Genomic DNA, 26,384 nt, shown 5'->3' on the forward strand with positions numbered 1-26,384 from the left:
TAGTCCTTGTCCCGGACTTTTAAAGAGAGACACAAGGAGAATCTCATTCTCTAGACTGGCACAAACTTTGGAAGCACATTTGCATGGAAGTGGAAACAGCAAAAAACATTGCCTTTCAACTAAGGGAACTGGATTTACATCTATTAACCTAGACCAACCCACACGGAAACACTGGCTTATTCACGTATCCAATCAAAGTGGCTAGGCGCTTAGACTGCCAAACATTTAACTCTCTACAACGGAAACTAGTCTGCTGTACCACTCGCCTAAGGGAATAATAGCAATCAAGGATACCTTAAACAGATGCCCATCTCCTCTCCTTTGACACTTTACATAAGACCACAGTTCCCAAAACAAAGAAAGGATGCTGCCACCACACCATACTCTGCTTTTTCACCCTACTCTTCCCCCACAAAGTACTCACTGCTAACATCTTTCAAAGTTACAGCACTTTCACCTACTATAAGATGACCAACAAGCTCTAGCACACCAAATTCTACCATGTACTTTTCCAATCAAAACCCCACTCCAGTGTCTCCACTGCTATTTTTAATGCTGGGACCACCCTTATAGCTAACAAGCCCCAATCACGAAGACAGTAGAAGCCATACCAGCACACCTGTAACTGGTGGTTCCAATCTGCACCCATCAACACCACAGTTTGTCCACAGCTGCCTTTGCCACTCCCCCTGCCCCCACCTCCTTTTCTAACAGAGCCATGTGCAGTGAGGCCAACATTATTGGCAGAACAGTAATATAGAAGACCACTTTACCTTTCCTCCTTTAACCCATACAGGCAGTCAATAAAGATGCTGAACTTTGCTACAATCTGATATGTGTTCGATTCATTCCTACATCAAAGATGGTACAAAATGAATATGCTTATGCAAACAATTCACTTTCTGCGAAGCCAAGTAAAATGTAGTGCATGTTACAGTTAGTAAACTTATCTTATAGACTTTAGTGTTAACAAATGATGTTCCTACCAGTTATGGCCATCAGCAATGTCCAATGTCACATGGGTCCTTCGGGTACTAAGTTTGATTGGCAACGATACCCCAGTAGCATCACAGGACCTGTGTCCACTTAATTGGGCATTAGCCCCTCATAAGATTCAATTCAAGAGGTAGACTGCCGATTGACTGAAAAGAATGCTGGTCATGTATGATGATGCTGTGAAACCCAAAATGTTAAATGGTAGTTCAATGTTGAAGATTATGCCAAATCGCACAGGTCTGTTTTTGTGCTCTGGGAAGAGTGGCTGGTCCTGAATGCCGACTGTCGGACCGTTGTAAATTTGCAGCATGAAAGATAAAACAGTGGCAGTTCTGGACCACAGATGGTAAGCAATGGGTCCAATGTTGATAAAGCCCATCTGCGGGCAGTGGTAGAGTAAGGTACAACTGGAAAAAGGTGCCGATTTAGAGGCGACTAATTGCTAACGCTAGGGTACAGTGTGGCTGTCTTCTTCATCATCTGCAAGTTTCCAGAGATACAGTCTGTGTTGTGATGAATTTAGGCTATTCGTCCCTTCTCCCTAAGGGGGAGCCTCCCACTTTGAGGTTAGGGAGATTACCCTGCGCCGCAAGACCCTCCCCTAAGGATCTGGGGAAGGGGGACCTAACTAGGAGAGACTCCCAGTTTGGACACAAGGACTCCCAGACCTATGAGGAACTCCCTAGACCCTGTAGCCTCGTAGCATATATGGGACTATCCGATCGGAAGAACATTGTAGTACCCAGAGACTTGGCCAAAGGCAAAACTAAAATGTACTTTGATAAACAAGAACATCATTATAAAGTGTGAGAAATTCATCGCATTCAAAGCAACGAGTTACTAACTTCATTTAAGTGGAACTGTGCTACAGTAATAAAGAGGATAACCGATAATCCTGAAGGAGAAGGCATTAAGACTTGGGCCCAGACATCCTGGGAAGAGGGGAAAAGGACCCCAGTCATTAAGAGAAAGAGTTGAACAATTTAGAGGAACTATTGCATGAATATGAACTGAATATAAGTGAGCTATATAAGGCAAAAGTTGATCAAGCAGAACAACCCCAGAAGAGAGGGAGATTCAAACAACAAGAAAGTATATAGCATCTGAGAAAGCCGGGGTTACAAGAAATAGGAAGACGTACGAGCCTGGGTCAAACTATAGTAAAGAGCGATATAAAGGACTATCGAAAAGCTACCAGAAAAGGAGTTAAAACCCAAGAACATTGTGAGAGAGTTACAAGAAAGAATCCAGAAGGTGTCAAGAGATTATTTAAAGATTTCATATTAAAGAGAATTTGGAATAAAGAAGAGACTTTTTCCATCAAACAGATAAAGAGAGAGGAGACATTCTCCTAGTCTAATTTAAGTTAGTTAAAATAGTGGCCAAGTCAGCAAGAACTAGCTTGGATGGTGGACATATTCCTTTGGGACTTGTACCTATAGTTATTCACATATGCAGGGACACTCCTCTAGCAACAGGGAAAGATGAGCTTTATCCTTCTTATTTAAATATACATAATTTAAAATATCTGTTAAGTGTCTGCCGATTTCCTCCAACTCACTACACTGTCCAGCAGTTGCAGTTCAGATAAGACAGACTCCTCAGAAACACACCTATGCTTGTGCTTTTGTTCACAACAGGTCAAAAACTGTGTCCGTCATTGGTGGTATGGGTGTCCAGTGTCACTGCTTCTTCTCTTCAGGTCTCTAAAAGGATAATCCAGCAAGACGTGTATTGGGCGATGGGGATCTTTGAGGATTGCAACCAGACTGTGCCCAACAGGCTAAGTAGCAGGAGCATCAGTTGCCTCCAGATGAGAAGTTCAGCGTCCTCAGACATTAGAGCTTCACCGTCACAGTAAGTATGCATGGCAGCAGAGCTTCCTCTCTGAACTTTTCTTTCCCCTGCCATCTTTTCGACTCACAGGCAAATTGGCAGTTTTTCCTCTCCACTTCCCCAAGTTACACAAGGTGTTAGGAAGTTTCACACAAATGACTATATGTGACAGAACTTGGCAAAGTCTACCTTAGGTGACAGGGTTGTAACCCCTTAGGTTTAGCCTGAACTACCCAAAGGTTTTGTAGCAATGGCTGAGCAGTCAGGCTTAGTCTAGGAGGGATAAGGGCTGTAGTGAGGCACACAGTAACTAGAGCATACAATTGGTTCAAGGAAATACTAACACACTATCAGTTATATCAAAATAGTTATTTATTTTATCTACACTGAAGCCTTAGAAAATAGGTCATGTAATCACTATCCACACAGTAAAATTAAAGGGGAATAAAAAGTAGCACACTTTAAATTACAGATGTAAAGCAACACAAATGTTAGTAACTACCAATACTAATAAGCAAACCTAGGTTAACTCTTGCAACTTTAGATAACTCTGTTACGCTCACCTGGCTCCCACAGAGGCGTCGATCTGGACTGGACAGCTGCGGTCTCCACCAATGTGACGCATAGGGCCGAGATGATGGACTGGACTGGCCCACCTAGCTTCGTTTGCTTGGCCCGTAGGAATATTCTTCTGAGAATGGAGAAAGGGAATTAACCACCCGTGGAGTTGAGCGTAAATCCCCCCCCCACCCCGCTGTTCTCCCCACTGATCACCTTTGATGTCCCCCTCTTATAGTCTCACCTGATGTTTTGAAAGGATGAGCTCTCCATCCTGCATTGAGCGCAGGGGCGCGTAGATAACCAGTTGCTTCACTGGCTCGAAGGAATTGGTGAGTTCCAGAACAATATTGACTCCGATATTCCCGGCAAGATGCCGTAAGTATGTAGTTCGTAAGAGTTCAACTGCCTGACTTTCACTCTTGTCCGATTCCTTGCAGGTTGCAGCTTTACCCTACGAAGAGTTCCTCGTGGCAACCGGTAATATTCTGGTAAGGATTTGTATTATCCAACACAGTTCGATAAAATAATGTCCATATGTAACCTGTTGCTTTCTCCCTTATTCAGGCGCTGAGAGAAAGTATGAAGTCTCGGGGAATAATGCCTCCGGCGGTAGAATCAGGTAAGTGTTTTGTGGTGAGGAGGGTTCCCCTTGTTAATCCCTTTGTTTCACCTTGCAGTCCTTTTGTTTCCCCTTAGGGGCCGGGGTTCGGCTAGGATGCAGTGGGAGCTGCGCCGACCCATGAAGAGGAATAGTACCCTCGTTGGTAAAATCAGGTAAGTCTATGGGGGGGGTATTCCTCTGTGTATTCCCTTGGCTCACCTTGCTGTTCTTGTCTTCTCCTTAGGTGCCGGAGTGCGACGGGAACATGCAGGAGGATGCAGTGGAATGTGAAGATGCTACGAAGGCCGGTGAGTTCAGCGCGGCGCTGCAGCAGGCGAGGCGAGGCGCATAAAATAACTTCTTTCTTCCAGCTCGAAGGCGCGATGGATCGGGAATTCAGGTAAGGATCAAAGGTATTGCTCTTGTTCTAACCTTTTCTCCTTCTTTCTCCCTTTTTCTAGGAGCTCCAAACTCGAGGCGGGCGTGGCAGAAGACTGGATGCAGGCTTGCAGGCACGGTGAACGTTACGCTGCTGGATGCAGAACAAAGCGAAGCATGTGCTGCTCGTCGGGCGTGGTTTAAATAGCATCCAAAGTAGCCCCAGGTAAGTATTCCTCCCCAGCCCCACCCGAGTAAAAAAAAAAAAAAATAGTCCCTAGGTAAAATAGTCCCTTCCAAGCCTCTTTTGGCTTGGAGCTCTTGCAGCATGGTCTGCATCAGGTAAGTTTTAACCTATGAGCCTGGCGCCTATGGTGCCAGGACTGCACCCAAATAGCCCCTAGCAGGGGTTGTTGGGCTTGCTTGGGGTAACTTGATGCCTGCTTCCGGGGTTGCTAGACTTGGTCAGGGTCCCCGCGGGTAGGCATCATGACCCTCTTTCTTGACCACTCTTGAAAACTCCAAGCCTTTACTAAATCAGTCACAAAGAGTCATGGGGGGCACTGGGGACCCAGTGGCAAAGGGTTGAGGAGGAAAGAGACTAAACCTAAGGGGTTAAACCCCAGCCACCCAAGATACGTCTTTCCCAAATTCTGCCAACAGAACACAGTCTATGAGGAGGTATTCAGGTTTGCAGGTAGGCAATAGTATGTTTTAGCAGTTTGGTGCCGAATAGGGTGTTCACCCGAATGGGACTCAGGGTGCCCTGGAGAGGGGTGCACGCAACAGCTTAATTGCAGCTCTCCAAGAACACCTGAGAACAGCAACAAAACCAAGGTAAGTACCTAGTTTTGGAACAGTATTTTTTCAATGAAAAACTTGGTGCAGCAGGTTGATCCCCAAAGTGAGGCAACGGTTGACCCCGGTTTGGGCTTCTAGGCCTGGATGGGTGAAGAAGAAACTTGAGCAGTGGGAAGCTCAGCAATGGATCTTCGTGGCACTGGTGCGTTTGAGCACTTCACAGACTTCGGTTCAGCGATAGTTGTCGTCCGGGAGACTTTTGTTCATTTCTTGGTATTCGACTCAGCGGAGGGGACTTCAAGGAGTGGAAAAGTGTCACTGCAGGCCCAGAAGGATGCCCATTAGGTTTCAGCCGGACCCAAGCTTCACACGACATTGCACCACAGAAAGCACAGGTCCCAGTGTATTGAGCATTTGCAGCCCAGGAGGGTCCCAACTCTTTGTGGGATGGTACAAAATGCAGGTGGTCTTTAGACTGGTTGGTTCCATCAGTCTATGGAAGGAAGTAGTCTTCAAGAGATCTTCCCTGCTGCTGGGAATCCGGGATTGGGTCTTCAATGTCACTCAACGGCTCTGGTGGTCGCTTGGAATTGGAAGTTGCTGGGCGTCTTTGGAATTCCCCTTCGGATCTTCAGTCCAGTGATCGACTCTCCGGTTCAACTCCAGGACTCTCTCCTTTTAAGAAAGAAAACTGGCTGAGCCCACCAATCGAGCCTCTCATGCAAATCTGGGGGGCAGCTGTACAGGAGGACAGCCAGCCTCCCAGTTCAAACTGGATCCAGGTAGGCACACAGCAGGACAAAGACCAGTGGAGTTTTGGTTACCTCCCCCACTTCTTGTCCTTTCAGGTACTCAAAGCACCTTGGCGCGCTTTCCAATGGAAGCACGCCAAAGAGTGCTTTCCAATGGAAGGTAGAAGAAGGCTCAAGTAAGAACAAGTCATCATGAACAGGGCTTAAAAGAGTACAGCCACCATTTTAGGCAAATCGTGACCCGTGTCCCCCTACTGCACTGCAAAGACAATTTGCGGTAGAAGTCCATAGGACAAAAAGGTACTGAAATAGTGGGAAAAGGGAGACCATGTTTCCCCTCGGAGCACTCCACATAAAGTGAGGTGTGCCGATCTCACAAAATAAACAGGAGCGACAGAAGGGTGCCTCCGTCCCCCACCCCCCACGCCCCCGCCACCATCCCTGGTAACTGTAGTTAACCAGGTAAAATTAAAAGGAAAGCTCAAGGAGCTTCCTGCAACATTGCACAGAAGGTGCTGTGTGCTACAATAGTAAAAGGTAAATTGCAGAAAACATGGAGGAAAGCATAACTCTGTTAGAGTATCCAAAAGAGATAAAAAGAGTTCCCAAGTATAGAGTAAAAGACTGAGTGAGTGTGGAAAAAGGGTTCCACTCAGTCAGATAAAAAACCAAGAGTACATAAGAAAGTGATGGGGGACTCACTGGTGGAGATAATTTCACTCAAAAAGGAAATCTACTCCAACACAAGGTAAGAACGTAGACTCTTGGGTTAAATAAGAGAACTGGTATGGGAGAGAACACTCTGCTTCCAATCACAAGGGTTCATTCTATCAAACATTTGGGGAGGGCACTCAATCGCTGGGAGAGTGCCACATTTAAACTTTACCAGGCTTCTTCCCCGGATTTCACTCTTCATTTGCATTTCAGATCGCAATCCAAGCACCCATTCCCAATGCAGCCATATGATTTTAGTCACAATAGTCCTCATTCTGATGTAGGCACAGACCAGAACCCAGTGGTACACAACATATGGCCCAGTGTTTAAGGGTTGCTTAGTCCAAAGACAGTGTTTGTCTTTTGCACCCTGATACCTATTCAAAACACAAATGAAGTCCCATAATACAAATAAATCAAAAGTGGTAATGGAGTGTATCGCACAAGTTGACAGTATACAAAAATGATTTAATTTAAGTATAATTCAGGCACCAATGGCCTACCAGCCATACTCATCCCCATAGACAATCCGACCCACTATATGACACTTGTGTGGTACATTCCCCACTCCAGAGAAATCAATTGTGCACCCCTGTCATAGCCATATGGTTAACATTCGTATCCCATTCACTCTCAAGGAACAGTTCAGATGGACTCGTCTTTACTGGAATCCCTCTAAAGCGCCAATAGTGGTACAGCGGGAAGCACCCCACAGAAATTACAAATAGACTAAACTCCTACCAACCAGTGCTGACCATATAACGAACACAGTGATGTTATTAATACCAGTAACAATGGGCCGTGGGTTAAACAAGATTTGATCATTGAACAAATGCACGTGGGAAAATGCAGTAAGCCGTTGACTACTGTAACACTGCATGCTGAGAAACGTATTGTTAAATCCTACACAGATTAAGAAATGCATTGATTACTGATGAAACACATTCCATCATAGAGACTGGAAAGGCTTTGATCCCTGAAAGAGTGCATATTGGGAACACATGACATTAAATCTTACAGTGGTGATAAACAGAGATTGAGACCCCACTGCAAGCTTAAATACCCCTTTAGAGAACTGACACCTTGGATACTGGAGGGTGCTGAGTCTCCCTAAAGCTCACAATAAACAGAGAACAGTATTGCTAGAATGACTGCTGAAATGACTGGCCAAAGTGACAAACAGACAACAAGAATCCAGCAACATCTGATCCAACTTTGTGTGCCTTTCTTAACACAGATACATTTAAAGTTTAACTTCAGTGTGTCATTTATACAGATTGTCCTTGAGCTTTGTCACAGAGACGTAGCGTTTACCAGCGGGCACATCAAAGTCAGATTTCTAGTGAGGCCTTGTATTAGGACTCGTAGGTTAAAAAGTCCCTACATCGTCAGGGGTACACATTAGGACTGTCAACCTCACATGGCTTTATTCAGTTCTCAGGCTCCCCACCACCTTGTGTCACACCCCTGCATCAAACATTTAATTAACTGCAAAACCATACTCATTAACTTTCAGAACAATTGTAATCCTTTATGCCTTGAGAGGGTTAGACGATCAAACGACTTTCAACAGCTTTACTTACTTGACTTGTATCATCACCTTCTTTCACAAGCTGAGGCAATACGTTAGGCTGCGGTGGTACATTTGCATTCAGAAGTAATGTTCTAGCAAACAAATATAACAAGTCCCATAAGAACACAAAAATAATATAAGAATATGCTCTCAGAAAGTAACTTCAAAAACAAATTCAAGAGGATCACAATCTGAAAGTGGCATACCGTTTCCGTTTCAAATTTACGAGCCGGTTATTCTGTACCAACGTGACAATGAACTGTACGATCTGCAAGGCAAAGAAACATTTGGATATTAGAACAGCATTCTTAGTACAATCATTAAATATCTACTGTTTAAATCCAAATGAAAGGTACTTAACCACAACATTGGAAATGTTCTACTATGATGGTCCATATGATAGTCGTGCACACCTTTCACAAAAGCCCTTACACGTTTTCCGATCTCAATGCATCACATTGGTCATTTTGTTGGAGCACCCTGGGAGTGAAATCCATGACCTTACAAGCTTCGAGCTCAGTGCTCCAGACAAGGTTTGGAGGCAGGACAGTTTTACTTATTAGGTTTGAAAGCATATTGAGGGTGCCTGCACTTAAGAGGGTATCAAAGTACTGCCCAATAAATGCAAAGATACTAGTACAATGTAAACAATTATAAATGTAGGTTGACACATACAAAGTGATGGTAGAAAAAGACTACCTGGGATATTGAAACAGAAGATTACTTGGTGTTCAGTGAAAATGTCCCTGCAAAAAGGCTGTCATGACAAATGGTCGCTGGGAAAAGGCAGCAGTAACATAAGTTTGCTTAGTCCCATTATACGTTCAAGGGGAGCAGGGGTTGAGGAAATGTCAGCCGCTCGCCTTGAATGTATAATAGGTTCGGAGGTTGCGGGGGTGTCCCCCGCTTCCATTGCATGGAATACGGGGGACAATGATGGGATTTCGCCACAGCTTTTTCCCTGCGACTTGTAGACATGACTGTCTTTTTTTGCCAGAAAACTTTTCACATGAAACCGATTACTTACCTATTGCGGCTGTACCAATTTACTACTTTACCTCCTGTTTGCACATCTCTGGGCATGGGTTAGGGTCTTTCCTGTGTTGGACTTTGCTTCTAGACTGTGATGGATTTTCAGGACCAGCTCTGTTTGAGGGTTCTGAGAGAACATCCTATTTGATGAATTTCTAGGGTATTATTGCTTGTCCATGGCACATTGAAGACCTATTACGGCGATCCGGCTATTGGGTCTGGAGGACTCCCTCTCACGGACCACGGCGCCAACAACAAAGCTACATCCGAGCCTCAAGGTACGTATAACCACCCCACTTTGGTGGACATTGGCCGCAGGCATGGCTACCCGCACTCATGCACCATAATGCAGCTAATACCTACAACAAATTCGGTCTAGCTCGGCACAGAAAGTTTCACATACATAGAACAGACAGCCTCAACACCTATGCCGTTAAAAGACAGTTACGACCTATGACAAAACACGGTCTAGCTGGACCGTTAACGAGTCTCCTGCACTCGCACACTCTACTGACCTCCCTCAGCACCTGTCCACATGTGTGAACTCTGGGGTTGCTTAAATGAGACCGCCCAGCCCACCCAATTCCTTATCTTGGCCAAAATGCACACACACATTTTAAACCTCGATGAGAATTTCCCATACTCTGGACTGAGGCTCCTGAAGGCGTCCCCATCACAAGCGTGTTGAGACTATAGTAATGTTAAAAACTGCTATATAAATTACAATTACAACAGGGTTGATGACACTTGGGTCTAGCCAAACTCTAATAACGTAGTTTGGAGTGAGCAGTAAGGCAAACTTCAGGAGCTATGAGGGTGGAGTGTAGTACAATGAACCCAACATGGAGCACTCCAATAGCTCAGGCAACAGAGGAGCACAAAATACTATTTTATTAGTTATCACCCAAATTGATCGAAAACATTTGAACAAAAGATTTGACCAAATTCGGTCACTACCATTAGTTTGAATTATTTAAATCAATTTGGGTCTGAAAATACCAAACATTAAGAGCAGGGGTTGCAGGGTTGTCCCCCGGTCCCCATGTTTGCTATCTTCGGCCTCAGGGTTTGCAGGGGTGTCCCCCGCATCCATAACATTGGCGGCAGGTGACAAAAATTGCTCGGGCCCCCGTTTCAAATGAACTGTCAAAACGGGGGCCCGAGCAGTTACACTGAAGGCAGTCCACCCGCAAACAAACAGTTTGTGGGCAGACAACCCACATCCTTTAATTGTATATCTAAGCACGTAAAATAAAAGATAAGTATCTATCAATGAATCACCCAATAAACATATGTGCCTACGCAGTTGGTGGTAATTTAACTTGAAACAGTAGCAATAGTTAAAGATAATTGAAACAAGTAAAACTGTAGACAGCAACATGAAGAAAAATTGTGCAAAGCAATCAGAACATATACTCTGCCGTATGATGTTAATGCCCCCATAACTGAAGAAGTCTTTCCTCATCAGGTAAGTAGACCCATTGCTTCTTAACAGGTCAATGTTACAAGTAAGTAGCTGTGGAGGGAGGTGGAGGTCTTAAAAGTCACAGAACAAGTATTGGCAAAGCCAAAAAGTGACCAAAAGTACCAAATGTAATGCACTTAAGAATGAGGGTTAAGTAGATTTAGTTTATGGGTACTCTCCCAATCCCACCACACTAGGGTTTGCCCTGTAGGGAGGATCATTGACCAGAACTCAACTGATCACAACCAGGGCAAGGGAAAGTTAGGGTACTTTGATGAATTTGTCCCTGTGAGGTTAGGGAGGTGAGCCGCTCTGCAACACCAGCGGTCGAAGTGGGCAGGAGCGGTGCTCCTATACTTACTGTTCCTATACTTTTATTTTAAAAAGAAAACCTTCTGGAATGGTGGAATGCACTGCACTCAACATTCCCTTAAACAGCAGGTGCGTTTGTTTGGGGGTTTCGATTGCATGTGGGTGGGGGCGTGTTGATGGGGTTTGTAGTGAGCGAGGGAAGGCCAGCAGAAAGCAAAGTTCCACGTCTTCTGTAAGTACATTTCACCCACTGCCCAACACCCTCCTTAGAGGTCAAGGCAAGTGGGACCTCACCGGGAGCGACTCCCCCCTCTGGGGACAAGGACTCCTGTTTCTGTGAGGAACTCCCTAAAGCAAACCACAAAGTGGCCTGCTTGGGACTATCAGACCTATAAAACAATATACAATACAGAGACTTGTATGAAGAGAGAACTAACACATGTATATACAGTAGACTGGATTGGAGAGAGATGCTCCAACAAGAGGGATTCGGCCGAAATGACCGAATCCAATTTACCTAACCCACCAAAAGACCTAAAATGCATACCACCAAAAGTTCGAACCTTTCGTGTTATGTATGTTTGGTGGGGTAGGTAAAAAAAAAAAAAAAGAAAAACAAAGGCTATACAGTATAGTGAGCGGTAGTTACGGGGGACACCCCTGTAGTTGCCCAACAAAAATAATTAAAATAAAAATAAATAAAGAAGGACCCTGCGGCGCCGGTTGCCGATCACGGAAGTGAAAGTGAACCAGCGTCACAAGGACACCGCGCTTCGAGGCGAAAGGTAAGTATGGCGGTGGAGGTGTGTTGGGAGCGTTTGGCGAGGGTAGGGGTAGGTTTTACAAGGAATGTCTGCATGAGAAATGTATGAACTTTTATGTATATCGTACATTTCTCATGCAGTCATTTCCATCGATGAACTTTCCGCACCAGTATAAAAAAAAAAAAAAAAAAATTCAAACAGATGAGGGTGAGACACAATCAGCAGTAAGGGAAGGCCTGGGCGACGTAACCACTAAAAGGGGAGCAGACTATGTAGCCCGCAGAACATGCAAGTTTGGCAACTGCTCGGAAGCAATAAGAGCGATGGATGTGCAGTGACCTTTGAGAAGGAGAGCGCGAGAAGCTGAGGCTGGTAGCGTGATCACAGTGACTTTGTGGTGTATGCGAGAGGTCAGAAATGCAAGACGGAGAGTTTTCTGACAAGTAGCCATTTTATTAAACAAGAAGGGTGAGACAAAAGCCTATCTTTCCCTAACCTAACAAGGGTTTCCCTACCTATCAAACTAAGGTTAAAAGAAAATGACAATGTCCAAAGATCTCTGTCCCTCACACTCATACATACAAGAAAATCATACATGGATTATCTGGCTGTTCAAACTCATAACATTTAATTTCACCCAGAAAAATTATAAACATAAATTGTAACCATGGTTGAACCCCCTTCTCCTGGATCAATTCAGGATGTTTCCAACCAAAGTTCAAATTCAAGAAGGTTCCTTCAATAGCCAGGTTCCACTGGAAAAATGGCACAAAGTTCTGTTAATTAAATATGACCTTTACTTGGCAACATAATGGTTTTATTTTCAAGAAAGACTCCTCACTCTTTAATTGCTGTTTGAAAAACCAAAAAGACTGTCTTCATACATCAAGTCAGTACACACTGTAATTATTCTGTTTTCTGAAGACCAATAATCCTTCATTGAATCACATTTCGTCGTCATAAGCCACACTGTTTTGTCAGGATAATTCCATAATAGTTCACCAGTACACATCAGTGGATATATCACTGTTTTCCACTACAACCTCCTACCAAATTGTAGTACTACAAGGTCTTCTTCCTGGTCCACTCACCTGCCAAGACTAACACTAAATGTTCTTTTCCAGGTATACTCGCCTGCTAGGATAAACACTCCTACTACTACTACCAGTACTTTGTGTACTTTGTGGCGAGGATTGCTTCAAACTTTCCACATTCACATCCTCAATGGGGAAAGTTAAATCAACAACTGCTTCATGAATTATTCTTTTGACTTTCAACAACCACAAGATGGTTATAACTTATTCTAGAAGGATACAGTACACATTGACAATGTCTCTCACACGGATTAGTTTTCCTCAGGTAATGCAGATTATCTTTTTCTCCCCCTTGATGATTTCCACAAGGAGGGCTTCTATTCTGCCATCTTTGTTTTTTTTTAATTACTTTTCTTTGGGGTAGGCAATGCTTGTCACAATCTTTTATAAATGATCTTCCTTTCTGTGCATCCTATTTACTTTGTTTAAATATTGTTCCCTTTGGGCTTTTGTAACGGTGGTTACAATATTCGGTTTCTCTCCAATTGAATATTGTTCCCTTTTGGCTTTGACAATGGTGGATACAATATTTCTTTTCACTCAGTCTCTCAAAATAAGAATTGTGAACAAATTGCCTAATCGAGGTGGACTCAGCGGTCTTTCCTAGCGCCTCCGCTGGACCCGCTGCTCCCATTTTCTATTTCGGCAGGGGAACCCAGGCATCTGATAGCTCTGGTAATGTTTCCGTTGCTCGCGCCTCCTGTAGCTGGAGCTGCCTCTGCTCCGCTTGCACTCCGGTGAATGCCACACAACGGAGCAGCACACAGGACCAACAGAGCTCTCTCCCACGGGCTAGCCAGTTTCTGTACCGCTTCCTGCAGGGCGCTCTCTGCATCCCACAGGGTTCCCGACCTCTGCCACAAGTTTGACACAGCGTCCCACTTCCAAGACAGCAGCGTCTCTGTCTCCTACTGCTTCCTCATCCTTCTGCTGCTTCCACAACTACTCTCTTAATGGCCTGCACCTGAAGGGCCTTTAAATGTTTAGAGGTACCACTCAGGTGTGGGTCATTATAACCACTAGTCTGCATACTACAGTTCTGTAACTCTAAGCTCTGCTTCTTCGTCTCAGTCCTCAAAGCATTAGTCCACAATGTTCATACTCTTTTTAGGGTTATTCAATTTACTTTAGTTTAGTGGATAAGATATATATTTAGGGGAATTAATGGTTGTTTCTTGCTTTTACAATTTAAACACACTGTAGAATTACAACAATCAGAAATAGTATTCATTTCCTGATTTTACACATATTTAATTTCCTTGTTTACCACAAGGTTTTTCACTCTTTATGCTTTGGAAAAATCTGGCAGAGGAAGCCTTACTATGATAACAAGTGATCAGATATTCAGGCATTAGGGAACTCTGATCCTCGGAACAGGATAAATATTGTGTTCCCCTTGACAGAGTCCTCACATTTCCCCTGATGGCCATCTCCTCCCATGTGATGCACCTGGCTAATATCACCTCCGAGGTCAGGATCAGGTAGCGGCTGCCTTCCTCTGGCCACATGGGATGAGACTTAAGGCTGGGAGGACTCCGTAGTATTCATCACATGTACCAGCGGTCCACAGAATAACGTTGAAACCACTGGGTGGTCCAAACCGCATACCATCTGGATACCAGCAGGACGACCAAGCTGTCCCGAAGGTGAGCATGGAATCCAGGACACTGAATGAACCGAGAAGATGAGAAACTAGGTACAACGAACCCTGAGCGAATAAAGGTTTCGGGAACGTTGTCCCAGTAAATCCAAGGTAACAGGGAGTACCGTTGGCCGCCGGGGAATCATTATGCGACTGCTCCCACTAGTCCCAGTCAAATCGACAAGAGCATAACATGGAAATTAAGAAAGTGGAATGATAACGAGAGAAACCCGAATGCACTAAATATTGAGAGAGAAACTGAAATTAAGACACGCCTGAGGAGAAAGGCAGTGTACTATATATATGTTAAAAGACAGACTATAAAATAACAGAAGAATCCTATGAACAGAAAGAGTATTACGAATTAAGAAGCAGAGAAGAAAATCCCAAGAGGGAGAATTTTAAAGTCTGGATATGTCTACCATGGGAAGAGGGGAACGTACCCCTATATTGGAAGGGGATTGAGGGGAACCTAAATGAAAGAGAATGCAATGAGTTAAAATGTCAAGAAACCCCTAGAGTTTGTAAAAGACAAAAAGGACTAATTAGGAAAGAAGTGATTTATAATCGCCCAGAAGGCAAATCGGAAACCGGGAACCAACATTATGCAAAATCCAGTAAAACGTATCAAAGTATTCCTCCAAGGTCAAAGAAACCAAAAATTGAGTAAGAACTAAAGTCTAATAAAATCTTGAAAGAGTTACATGAACTGGTTAAAAAGTCACGAAAGACTATGATTTGCAAGAAGAAAACCCCAGGAGAATGGAGTCATTCTCCTGTTTTAGTTGTTAGAATAGTGGTAGGGGCAGTTAGGGTTAGTTTTGGACTGTGGACTTATTTTTGGGGTCATTCACAGATGACTGGCGATCACCTTAGGTTGATAGGTAAGGAACAACCCATAGTAATAGGGAAAGTTAGGCCTTATTCTTATGCTTTAATAAATCTGTCTTTAAAATATCCTCCGAGGTCCGAGTCCTTCATCTGACCAACCACAGTACCCTTGTTGCAGCAGTGTCACCACATTTAGTGAAACTGCAGTTTTGCTGAATTTGTCTTTGCATTTTTCGGGAGACTTGGTTGGGCATTGAATAAATATAATTTGCAAGAGTCTGGTGGACGAGGGGCAGAGGTTTGTGGGAGAAAGCTGCAGCGCTTTAAAAAAAAAATGCAGCAAAAAATGTGTCCAATAGACCCCTGTGACAAGGTGGATCAGATCCAAAGTTAGGGAGGGCACTTTACTCCCATACAATTCCTATGGTGGTGGGGACTGGAAACAGGTATGCAAGATCCCACCCCAAACTCATTTTCCGAGGGACCATCCCCAGGGTTCCTAGAACCGCTGAGGCCATGTACTTCTGTCACTGGTTCAGGTGAAGGATGTCATGGGGCTGCTGGTGCAGTAGCTGGCGTTAGGTAAACATGAGTGCAGTCCAATTGGTGTGGGACTATGTCTTGAGACTTATCTCTTGGTAATAGGTAACCTACCTTTTAATATAGGCTTGCACTACACAAGTTGGCAGTGTGACTGAGCAGCCAGGCTTATTTTAAAAGGGGTAATGTGAGCTGTACGATGAAATCAGTAAACAAAAGTATCCAAGTATATACTTATACACTAAAGTTATAATACATTATTTATTTATACACAAAGATATTTAAGGCACTCTTTAAAACGTAGTAATTTGCTGTAACATTAAGTTACGATTCAGTTCAAAAAGTGAACAATAAAGCAGGTGAGTAATTTATTCATATGTTACACATGTTCCAGCACCCAGAGGTGACGTCAGTTGAGGTCAGTATAGCATTTATATAGTATCACCTTTGTAATATTGAGTTATTTAAGGAGGGAAAGGTTAGGGTTAGATCAGAACGAACTGATAGGTTACAATAACAGTTAGATTCTCCCAAAGGGATGCAGGCAGTCTATTAAAGTGTTCAACATTTAAAACCTGTAAGGGAACAAGCACTGCCAAAGCAAATAGGTTCAGAAGGAGGCCTTAAGGTAACAAGGACAGCCAGAGTCAATGGACAAAGTCAAAGTTCTGATGCTTTTCTTCTTAGAAAATTGTTCTTAAATAGTCAGTGTTCAAAAGAGAAATCACATCAATCAAGAGGAGTGACCTTTGGAAAACACAAGCTGTAAGGCCAATGCAGGTAAGTTGAAGTCAACTTAGTGTAGGGTTAAATCGCACTTGCAAAGCTAGGAAGCACTCCAAATGGCAAAAGGATAAAGCACCCCAAGCCCCACAGTACCTTTGAAATGAAGACGTGGGTTCAGCTGGTTGCCCTCACGATGCAATGCAATAGACCCTTGTTTCTGGTCCTTGGTCATGGTGACGAAAGGTAGGACGTCTGGCGGGCTACTGCGGCAGCACTCGAGAGAGGGACTCGGCAGCAATGGATTCCATTGATTCAGCAGCTCTTTGTGGTTTTGGTGCCTTTTTCTCAGCACCAATGAAGAACAAAAAGTTCTGGTTAGGATTTCCTTGATCTCTTGGTCCTATGCTCTGGTGAGCTGACTCTAAGCGGATTTCTTGCTTCTGTAGGGTCCTCTGGATGCCCACTAAGATCTGGCCGGATTCGGACTTCGGAAGATAATGAACTCACAAGTGATCAAGTTACCGCGGATATTGGGCCTCTGCAACCTTGGAAAGTCGCAGCAAGTCGGAGGCTGCACTAAAATAGTATTTGTCTCGAGACTATTTGGTCTTCCCTGTCGATTCGAAAATGGGGTCAGCACAGCTGCAGAGATTCGCCCAGCACTTCGCGGTCGAGGAGGGTGCTGCTGGCGTCTTCTCTCATCTTCTGCCTCGAATGTTGCCCTCCAGTGGTCGGCACTGCTCTTAGTCCCAAAACCCTTGAGTTTTATGCAAGTTCCCATTCATCCACAGCCGTAGGCTGTCAATCGCACAGCAGGGTGGATGTCCCCCAGGACAGCCAACCACCCAATTGGAACTGGTTTCACTCAGGCACACCTAGCGACAAAGGACAGGGAAGTTTCGGGGCCCTCCCTCACTTCCTGCCTTTCCAGACACACTGGAGCCTGGGCAGGCTTCATGGCTGAAGCCCGCCAAAGGCATTTAACACAAAGGACTCAAACCTGATGCAAACAACAGAGTAAAAGCCCAGAAGAAACTAAGAAGAAATGGCGATAAAAAGAACACTGGGGCCATTTTGAGAAAATGGTCACCCTTGGGTGCAGCACTGCAGCCGAGTTATCAGCCTGCAGATACATGTCACTAGGTAGTGAAAAAAGAAACCCATGCCATTCAAGTGAGTTAGTGTAACAAAAATGTAACATGGGGAATGGGTTAAAGGAATTACTATGGACCCATAAAGAAAAGGTAAGTAAAACAGGGCTCATTTTACTATTCTTGGGAACAGTAGTTCACATGAGAAAATGTAGTTAAACATTAGGGGAAGTCCAAGGGACTTCTCGGTGGCACTGCACAAAAGGTGCTGTGTGTCACCATGCAAAAGCAGATGCCTATAGAGGTTACCAGACTCCATAAAACAGTAAGGAACAAAAAGAATCAGTCAGGAAAACACTTGAGGGAGAAAAAGGTCGCACTCACTCAGGAGTAAGAATTAAAAAGCCCCGAGTCCAGCAAAATAGCTTGGGGTCTCGAAGGTTAAAGGGAATTGGCACAGAAATGAAAATTATCCCAACCAATCATCCCTCGCAGCCCCCAGACTATTGGACAGGAGGATTTAATCCACTTGTTCCAGTCATTCATACTTTTTGGTGGTTGCATCTATGCTCAATGGTAAAATCAAACCCTTGGAGGCTGATAGACCATCTAAGTAATTTGGGATTTTCCCCCTTCATTTGCATTAACCATCTCAAGGGTTGGTGGTCTCGGAGCCATGGTGCGAGACATGGCTTCCTAGAAGCTCCCGCCACTGAGCTCGAAACAAATGCACTGCAAATACGCTGGCAATTCTATCCGAAGAATGCCATCAGACGGTGCAAAGTGAGGAGAAGACATGAAGAATGTCCTGACAGAAGCGGGGCTTCCAAGACGGCCCCGTTCACACTAAAAAAGGAGGGGTTGCGGCCCAGGAGCGATCAGCAAAAATACCAAATGGTGGGCGCGCCGAGTCCACACCCACAACTGTCTACGAAAAGAGGGAGATGCAAGCAAATGGAATGTTTCCTAGCCCTATTCGGAATTGCATGCATCGGCAACCAGTCCGCCGAAATCTCTAATGCAAGGAGCACAGAGGCAATAAGTTAGAACGTTCAGGAATCACAGCAACCGTAGCGCTGGGTAGGGGGCATGCCACATATCATGGCTTGCCCTGCAACACTGGTTTGCACCAGCCGCTGCCAGAGACCCAGCCAGCGTAGGACGATCGCAAGTGTCAGCCATGCAACCACTACACAGTCCCCTGCACAACAGCAGTCAGGCAGATGCCTCGCAGCAAAGCATAGGCGGCAGCGCTGTGGAAGGTGAGACCTCCGCTGGCCACACATGACCGCCCCAGACCCCAATGGTACACCCAGTCTTGCAGGTCTCCTCCTTCTGGGAAAGGGCACACAACACGCTCACGCTGGCCTGACCACTGGAGCCGCAAAGGGGCTCCAGTCTTACCCGAAAATACACGCAACAGTACCAGAAATACTGAAGCCTCTAAGTTGCTTTCTTCCCCTCTCCCTCCCAATGCAATCGAACGGGAGGTGAGCGGCGCAGGGGAGACACTGCGTAGCACCACCAATAAAAGAGCCCGCACTACCAGATTCCCTCAGGAGCTGGGCACTCCACCATAATAACGCGCTGTGATCATTGGAATCCGGGGAAGGACCAGGGCACATAACCCTCACTGGGGTTTCCCATCCCCACACCAAACTGCACAATCCATCACTGACCAGCAACAGAGGGAGACAACTACATAGCCCCAAATCTACTGCACCGCTAATCGATTAAGACCCCCATCTGGAGTTGGGACCCCGGGGTTCCGGGGCTACAAATGCAAGGACTGTTGAATGGACAATAGGGGGCACACCTCCCAAAAGCAGCTTTCTGACGTTCTGAGGAGGCAGGCGTGGGGAGGGGGGAGATAACAAGGGCCAGCACATAACTCGCTGACCCATACAGGAGTTCTCATTGCAAGCCCACTACGTGGCTGTACCCCCCCCGATGCGACAGGACACAGAGGAGCCCACCATAAGCCAGCGAACCTAAACAGCGTTGAGTGGCAGTCACATCCTAGAAAGTCCCACAACCGGTCCTGTCCCCAACGTCTGCAGGCACAACTATCATACAACTTCTGATTCCACACAATAATCAGAGGCAACAGGATACGCCACTGCCGCAGCACCACTAGTCTGAAACCCCTGTGTGGACAAGGCCGAAAAGCTAAGAACTCCAAGTAGACAGACATCTCCACGCTGCTGGGACAGACTAACCCTGACAAGGCAAAAAAGGGGGAACACAAAGAGGCACAGCTTGCCGAGGGAGATGCAGCCCCCAGTTGCAACCCACCCACACAATCAGTGACTAAAAAGACCTCCAGGACCTTCTGGCAGCGATGACAAGGGAGTACCAGAAGTGCACGGAAGTTATGAGAAAGAGACCTGCACTAGACAAATGCATCGAGGAGGTTGAAAGCAGAAAAGCGGAGATAGATAATAATAATTATTATTATTATTGTCTGTGAGCAAGCATTAGAGATTGGAGAGGGAACGGACAGGATAACGGCCCTTGAAGCACAGTGTGAGTCACTGGAACTAAAACAAGAAGATGCAGAGAACCGCTCTAGACGGAACAACATACCCAACACTGCCAGATAGCACCCCGCTGGAGATTGATCAGATCCAAACAAGCTTTCTCCACTCCCCCGGACGTGCTGGCAAGGGTGCATTTTTACAAGGTGTAGGAGGAGATCATGCAAGAAGCAAGGAACTCTAAACATATCCAATTCAGGGATGCAACCATATCGCTCTCCCAAGACTTGCCAAACTGTAAGCTATTGAAGAGGAAGGCCCTGAAGCATCTCAGAGAATGGTTGCGGGAAAGGAAAGTCCCATACCGCTGGGGTTTCCCTACCTGACTGAACTTTACATGGGAGGGCAAACAATGGCAAATACATAACCCGAAAGAGGCAGAAAAACCTTTAGGTCCCAGGGAGGAGAGAAGGACACAAAGAAAGGAGCAACAAACCATGAATCCCTCCCGCCCCGCCCCCCCAAGGGAGAGCTCTCATAGTAGCCTGGTCTCGGGTGGAACGAAGGCGTAGGATCCGGGGCCCAACCCAAAAGAACAAGAAACAAGGACAAAATCAGAGCGGGGGGCCTCTCCAACAACAACACATGGCTCTCGACTTGTCTCCGGGCCCGAAGCCATGAGACGGGCCGCAAGGACCACCGAGCAATATGTATGGTCCCGTCAAATGGGCCTTCAGCAATCTTGTGTCCTATGTCTCTTGTCATTCGGGGTTTGGCCCCAGTCCTTGGACCAAATACATGTGCTAAATGAGCTTCAGGCAACACCCAAGACTCTTAATCGCACAAGGAACAAGTTACTTACCTGTAACTGTTGTTCTCCAGCATGGGTCTGGCATGGATTCACATGCTCATTAATATTCCCCGTCAGGCCGGGAATCCTCGGTAAAGAAAAAATCAGTATCAGTTTCGTTTCTGATCTGTCTTTCTTAGTAGCAGCCAATCACTGATCTCTGGGTCATACTACCCACAGCCAATGACTGCCCTCTCCCTAAACCCCTCCCCTGGCAGCCATCCTCAGATTTGGTAGCACGGAAAGTGGCAGTATGACAAAGTGAAGAGCCGCAGAGGGGAAGGAGGGAGGGTTTGCATGTGAATCCATGCCAGACCCATGCTGAAGAACAGTTGCAGGTAAGTAACTTGTTCCTTCTCCAGCATGGGGTCTGGCATGGATTCACATGCTCATGAATACAAGAATACATAGCAGTACACACGCACAACCACGGAGGTGGCAAAAGGCTCAACATTAAGCAACTCTTACCTCCTCACCAGGCCCACCTTCAGGCGAACAGGTTACGCAGCACTGCTTGGCCGAACCTGGACTCCTCCCTGGAGTCCCGATCGACACAGTAGAATCTAGTGAAGGTGTGCGTCGACCTCCACGTAGCAGCCTTGCAGATGTCCAGCAGGGGCACACCAGACAGGAACGCCGTAGTAGCAGCGATCACTCTGGTCGAATGGGCTCTCGGACAGCCGGGCAACGGTCGGTTTGCCAACTGATGACAGTGCATGATGCAGCCGGAGAGCCATCTGTAAATGGAATCCTTCGAGAGAGCCTTCCCTTGGTTCACAGGTCCAAAGTTCACAAATAGCTGTGATGTCTTCCGAAAACTCTGTGCGGTCCACGTGGAACTTCAGCGCTCTAGCCACATCCAGTGAGTGCAAAGTCCTCTCGGCCGGCGACGAAGGCGACGGAAAGAAAACCGGTAACACGAAGGGCTCGTTGAGGTGGAAGTCCGACGGCACCTTGGGCATAAAGGAGGGGTGCGTCCTCAGCACCTCCCTCGTCTCGTGAAAAGTCAAGTATGGAGGCTTGCAGGATAGGGCCTGGATCTCTCCCACTGGTCGTGCGGAGGTGATGGCCACAAGAAACGCAATCTTTCACGACAGGAACTTCAAAAGGTGCCGAATGCAGGGGCTCGAACGGCGCCCCCATGAGCATAGTCAGCACCATGTTGAGCTCCCACGCCGGGGCAGGGGCTTTCCCCGGCGGGAACAATCAGAACAGTCCCTTCATAAATTCATTCACAAGGCGATGGGACCACAAGGACGCCCGTCCTGTGGTTCTGGTGTGTCGGGAGATCGCAGCCAGATGTATCTTGATGGAGGCATGAGCCAGTCCAGCCTTGGCCAGCGACAGTAGGTACGGCAGTACTTGAGGGGCCGTAATCCGCAGAGGGTTAATCTTCTGTGCACGGCACCAGACAGAGAACCTCTTCCACTTATGTCCGTAGCACTTGAGAGTGGAGGTTGCCCTGGCCTTTGCAAGAACTTTTCTGCAGTCAGCCAGGATATCATACCCTCCAAACTCTATTGCTGCACGAGCCAGGCCTGCAAGTTCAGCGACTCCAGGTCGTGATGAAGTATGGTGCCTCCTTCTCTGGAGAGAAGATCCGCGTCCGTCGGCAGCTTGACTGGTGGGGACGCTGACAAGTCCAGAAGGTCCGGGAACCAGATCTGCCTCGGCCACGCCGGTGCGACGAGGATCATCCTGCACCAGGACCTCTTGAGCTGGTTGACGAGTCGGAGCAGCAACGGCAACGGAGGGAACGCATATAGGAACAGGCCGTCCCAGGAGAACGAGAAAGCATCGCCCATGCTCCTCGGCTGGGGAAACCTGCTGGCGAACCTGGCACTTTGAGTTCATCGCCGTCGCGAACAGGTCGATCTGGGGTTTTCCCCATCGTCGGAAGAGTCGATCCACTTGATCCTGACGTAGTTCCCACTCGTGGCACGAGCGCAGCTCCCTGCTGAGTGAGTCGGCGATGGTGTTTTTTATCCCTGCCAGATGAAAAGGCACCAGAAACATCCCTTGGGCGACGGCCCAATGCCACAGATCCTGGGCTTCATTGGATAGGGGTGGGGATCTGGTTCCTCCCTGCTTCCGGATGTAGAACATTGTGGTGGTGTTGTCAGTGAAGATTCTCACCACCTTGCCCTTACTGCACGGAGCTCCAGGATGTTGATGTGGAGCGGCTTCTCCTCCGGGAGCCAAAGGCATCTCGCGTGATGTTCTCCGGTGTGCCCTCCCCACCCTTCCAGGGAGGCATCCGTCGTCACCGTTATCTGGTGAGATGGGGTCTGAAAGTCTGTGCCCGCCGTCAGATGAGCGCGGGTGCCCCACCACCAGATCGCTCTTGTCGGAAGGTCTCATTGAGCGGGATCCTGCCCTCGAAGCTGCCCGTTGCTTGGATCCAGCGGGCGTCGAGGAACTCTTGCAGAGGGCGCATCCGAAGCCTGCACAGGCGCACAAGATATATGCAGGAGGACATCATCCCAAGGAGGGACTTCATGGACCTCACCCTGGCCACGTCCATGGCCAGCAGACGCTGCACCTTGCCCAGGATGGCCTTCGTCTTTTCCTCCGATGGCGAGGCCAGACGCGCCACTGTGTCGAGCTTGGCTCCCAAGAACAGTGCGACTTGCGATGGGACCAGGTGGGATTTGGGAAAGTTGATGGAGAATCCCAGGTCCGTGAGCAGCTGGACGGTCTTCGCTGTGTGTTCTACGGCGAGCTCCCTTGTCTTTGCTCAGATGAGCCAGTCGTCCAGGTAGGGGTAGACATGGATCCCCCGCAGTCGCAGCCGCGCCGCCACCGGTGCGAGGCACTTGGTGAACACCCTGGGTGCCGACTTCAATCCGAATGGGAGGGCCTTGAACTAGTAGTGCCGTCCTTAGACCACAAACCTGAGGAACTTTCGGTGTCTTTTTAGAATGGGGATGTGGAAGTACGCATCCTCCAAATCCAACGAAGACAGGAAATCGCCCTCCTCCAGCTGTCCCAGCACGTGCTGGAGGGTGACCATCCGGAACTTCTGTGCCTTGATGTACTTGTTCAGTCGTCGCAGGTCCAGGATGGGGCACCATCCTCCTGTCTTCTTTTTCACGAGGAAGAACCTTGAGTATACTCCAGAGCCCCAGAGCCTCTTCAGGACGAGCTCGATGGCACCTTTTTTGAGCATCGCCCTTACCTCCAATAGCAGTTGAGGGACGGAATTTTCCTTCCTGGCCACGGGCGTGCCCCTGGGCCAGGGCGTCCAGCACCCAATGGTCGGTGGAGATGGACTCCCACACGCTGACGAACTTCGCCAGCCGGCCTCCCACTGGGATGCTTTGGTGGGGGCCCGACACCACGGTCGGTTCAATCTTGCTTGGAGGACGCCTTGCCGCCTCGGCCTCCCTAGCTACGACGGCGGGGTCCACCCGACTTGCCTCGTCCTCTATAGGCTTCCTGCGACGAGGAGCGGGCCGCTTGGCGGTACGTAGAGGAGCCACCGCCGAATCCCTTGGAGGTACCCTGCTTGCCTCTGGTTCTTCCGAAAGGACGCCCTTCGTTGCCGGAGAACGCCTAGGGCCTTAGCTGTCTCTGTGTCCGCCTTGATGGCTTGGAGGGACTCATCCACTGTTTTCCCAAACAGATTGTTCCCGTCGAATGGCATGTCCAAAACCTTGGCTTGTACGTCCTGGCGGAAATCCGTCGCCTTGAGCCACCCTCGTCTAAGGCAAACGCAGTTGCCTAGCTGGTGGAAACCGGTGTCGGCAATGTCCGTTGCCACCGTAATGGCGTGGTCCGACGCCACTTCGCCTTCTTGCTAGATCTCCAGGGTCTCGGCCCTCTTGTCGTCCGGTAGGAAGTCCAACATGGGGGCGATCTTGTACCATAACTCCCTGTCGTAGCGGGCCACGATCGCAAGGGCGTTGGCCGTCTTAATCGTTGTTGCCGCCGACGAGATAACTCGTCCCATTGCGTCCAGCTTCTTTCCTTCGCCGTCCGGCGGGGCAGTTGACGTTGAGGCCGATGCCCCCCCCACGCTTTCTTCTTGGCTGCCGCTGAGACGACCGAGTCAGGGGTCGGTTGTGCCCTATGGCACAAAGGGGCCGCGTCGGGGACCTGGTACTTCTCATACCGATCCCTCTTGGCAGGCGTCGTAGACGGGTTCTTGAGAAGGTTGAGACCCTCATCCCAGATGTCATCCAGCAGAGGCACGGCGAGGACTGTTTCCCTCTTGGCCTCGCACCGTTGGTAAAGGAAACCTTCCTTCTCTTCGGGGCAGAGCTGAAAAAGCTTGGATGGCCTGGCGATCATTGCATGGAAAGATCCAATCTCGTCGAGCAGGGAGGCCCGGGCTGGGGTCGATGGGAGCTCCGTCCCGTCGTCACCGCCATCGGTACCCCGTCGTGGCCATGTCTGTTCCTGGGTCATCCCCAGGGACGGGGGACGTGGGCAAAGGTTGAGTAGACCACGAGGGCTGAATGTATCCGTCTTCTCTTGTTCGGGGGGCTTCCCGCCGGGCCTGGCTCTGGCTCCTCTGTCGAGCCTGGTTCCGGTTCCTCTGTCGGTGGTAAGGGCAATCTTGTCCTTATCTCCGAACATAAGGATTGTATTGCCAACAAAATGGCCGCTGAGTTGTCCTGGGGCTCCGGAAGCGACGGGTGACTAGGACCCTCGCCGGTGCCGCCGTCGCTCTCGTGGTCACCTTCATCGGGATCCCTCGCGTGGGAACGGGCCTCTTCGACGCCCTCGTCGAGGCCCTCTAAGACTTCTACCAGCTCCTCCTCGGATGCTGTGTCCGTGTCCACAATGGCCACCGCCCCCCCCCCCTCTTTTTCCGCCGGGGTCTTCACTGGGGTCTTCTCGATGGGTCTGAAAGAGGCTTCCCTCCGCGGAGGCAGGGAGACTCTGGGCCCCGAGGTCTCCTCCACTGGTGTAGCCTCCACAGGCTGCGCCAGGGCCGCCGTGACTTCCTCGATAGAGGCCTTGGCCGGGTGAATCAAGGCCTTTACCACCTTATGTGGGCCTGTGGCCTTCACCTTGGGGGAGGGTCACCGCCTCGCTCCCCCTCGGCCGGATCCTTCGAGCTCGACCGGGGCCTCTCCAGAAGCTTCGCCGGGTTCTCGGCCTTCCTCTTCCCTGAGCCAGAGCGTTGGCTCGTGGTTGATGGCGCTGGTGAGGATGCGCCCTGCCTGGCAGCCGAGGAGCCTGACCGTTCGGCGCTCCCGGTGCCTGCGGACTCGCGGTGCTTTGCCTTCTGTTGGGCCCCTGTCGCCGGGGCGCCCTCACAGGACTTAGAAGACCGCTCAGACTTCTTCTTCTCACCTGACGGGCTCTTTCCTTCCAGCCAGTTGGAGAGACAAAGGGGT

General features: G+C 48.0%; 1 protein-coding gene across 4 annotated transcripts in view; it reads right to left on the reverse strand.

Annotated features, from left to right (window-relative positions):
• HSF2 (heat shock transcription factor 2) overlaps window positions 1-26,384 on the reverse strand; it is a 1,113,385-nt gene that overhangs the window by 579,983 nt on the left and 507,018 nt on the right. For all 4 annotated transcript variants that reach the window (XM_069606600.1, XM_069606598.1, XM_069606599.1 and 1 more), the window contains 2 exons: window positions 8,419-8,480; window positions 8,223-8,304 (listed from right to left, as the gene is read on the reverse strand). In XM_069606600.1, the coding sequence (XP_069462701.1) occupies window positions 8,223-8,304; window positions 8,419-8,480 (144 nt within the window). The remainder of the gene's footprint in view (window positions 1-8,222; window positions 8,305-8,418; window positions 8,481-26,384) is intronic.

Source organism: Ambystoma mexicanum, chromosome 4p (assembly GCF_040938575.1).
Source record: "Ambystoma mexicanum isolate Mex_15411 chromosome 4p, UKY_AmexF1_1, whole genome shotgun sequence".
NCBI lineage: Eukaryota > Metazoa > Chordata > Amphibia > Caudata > Ambystomatidae > Ambystoma > Ambystoma mexicanum.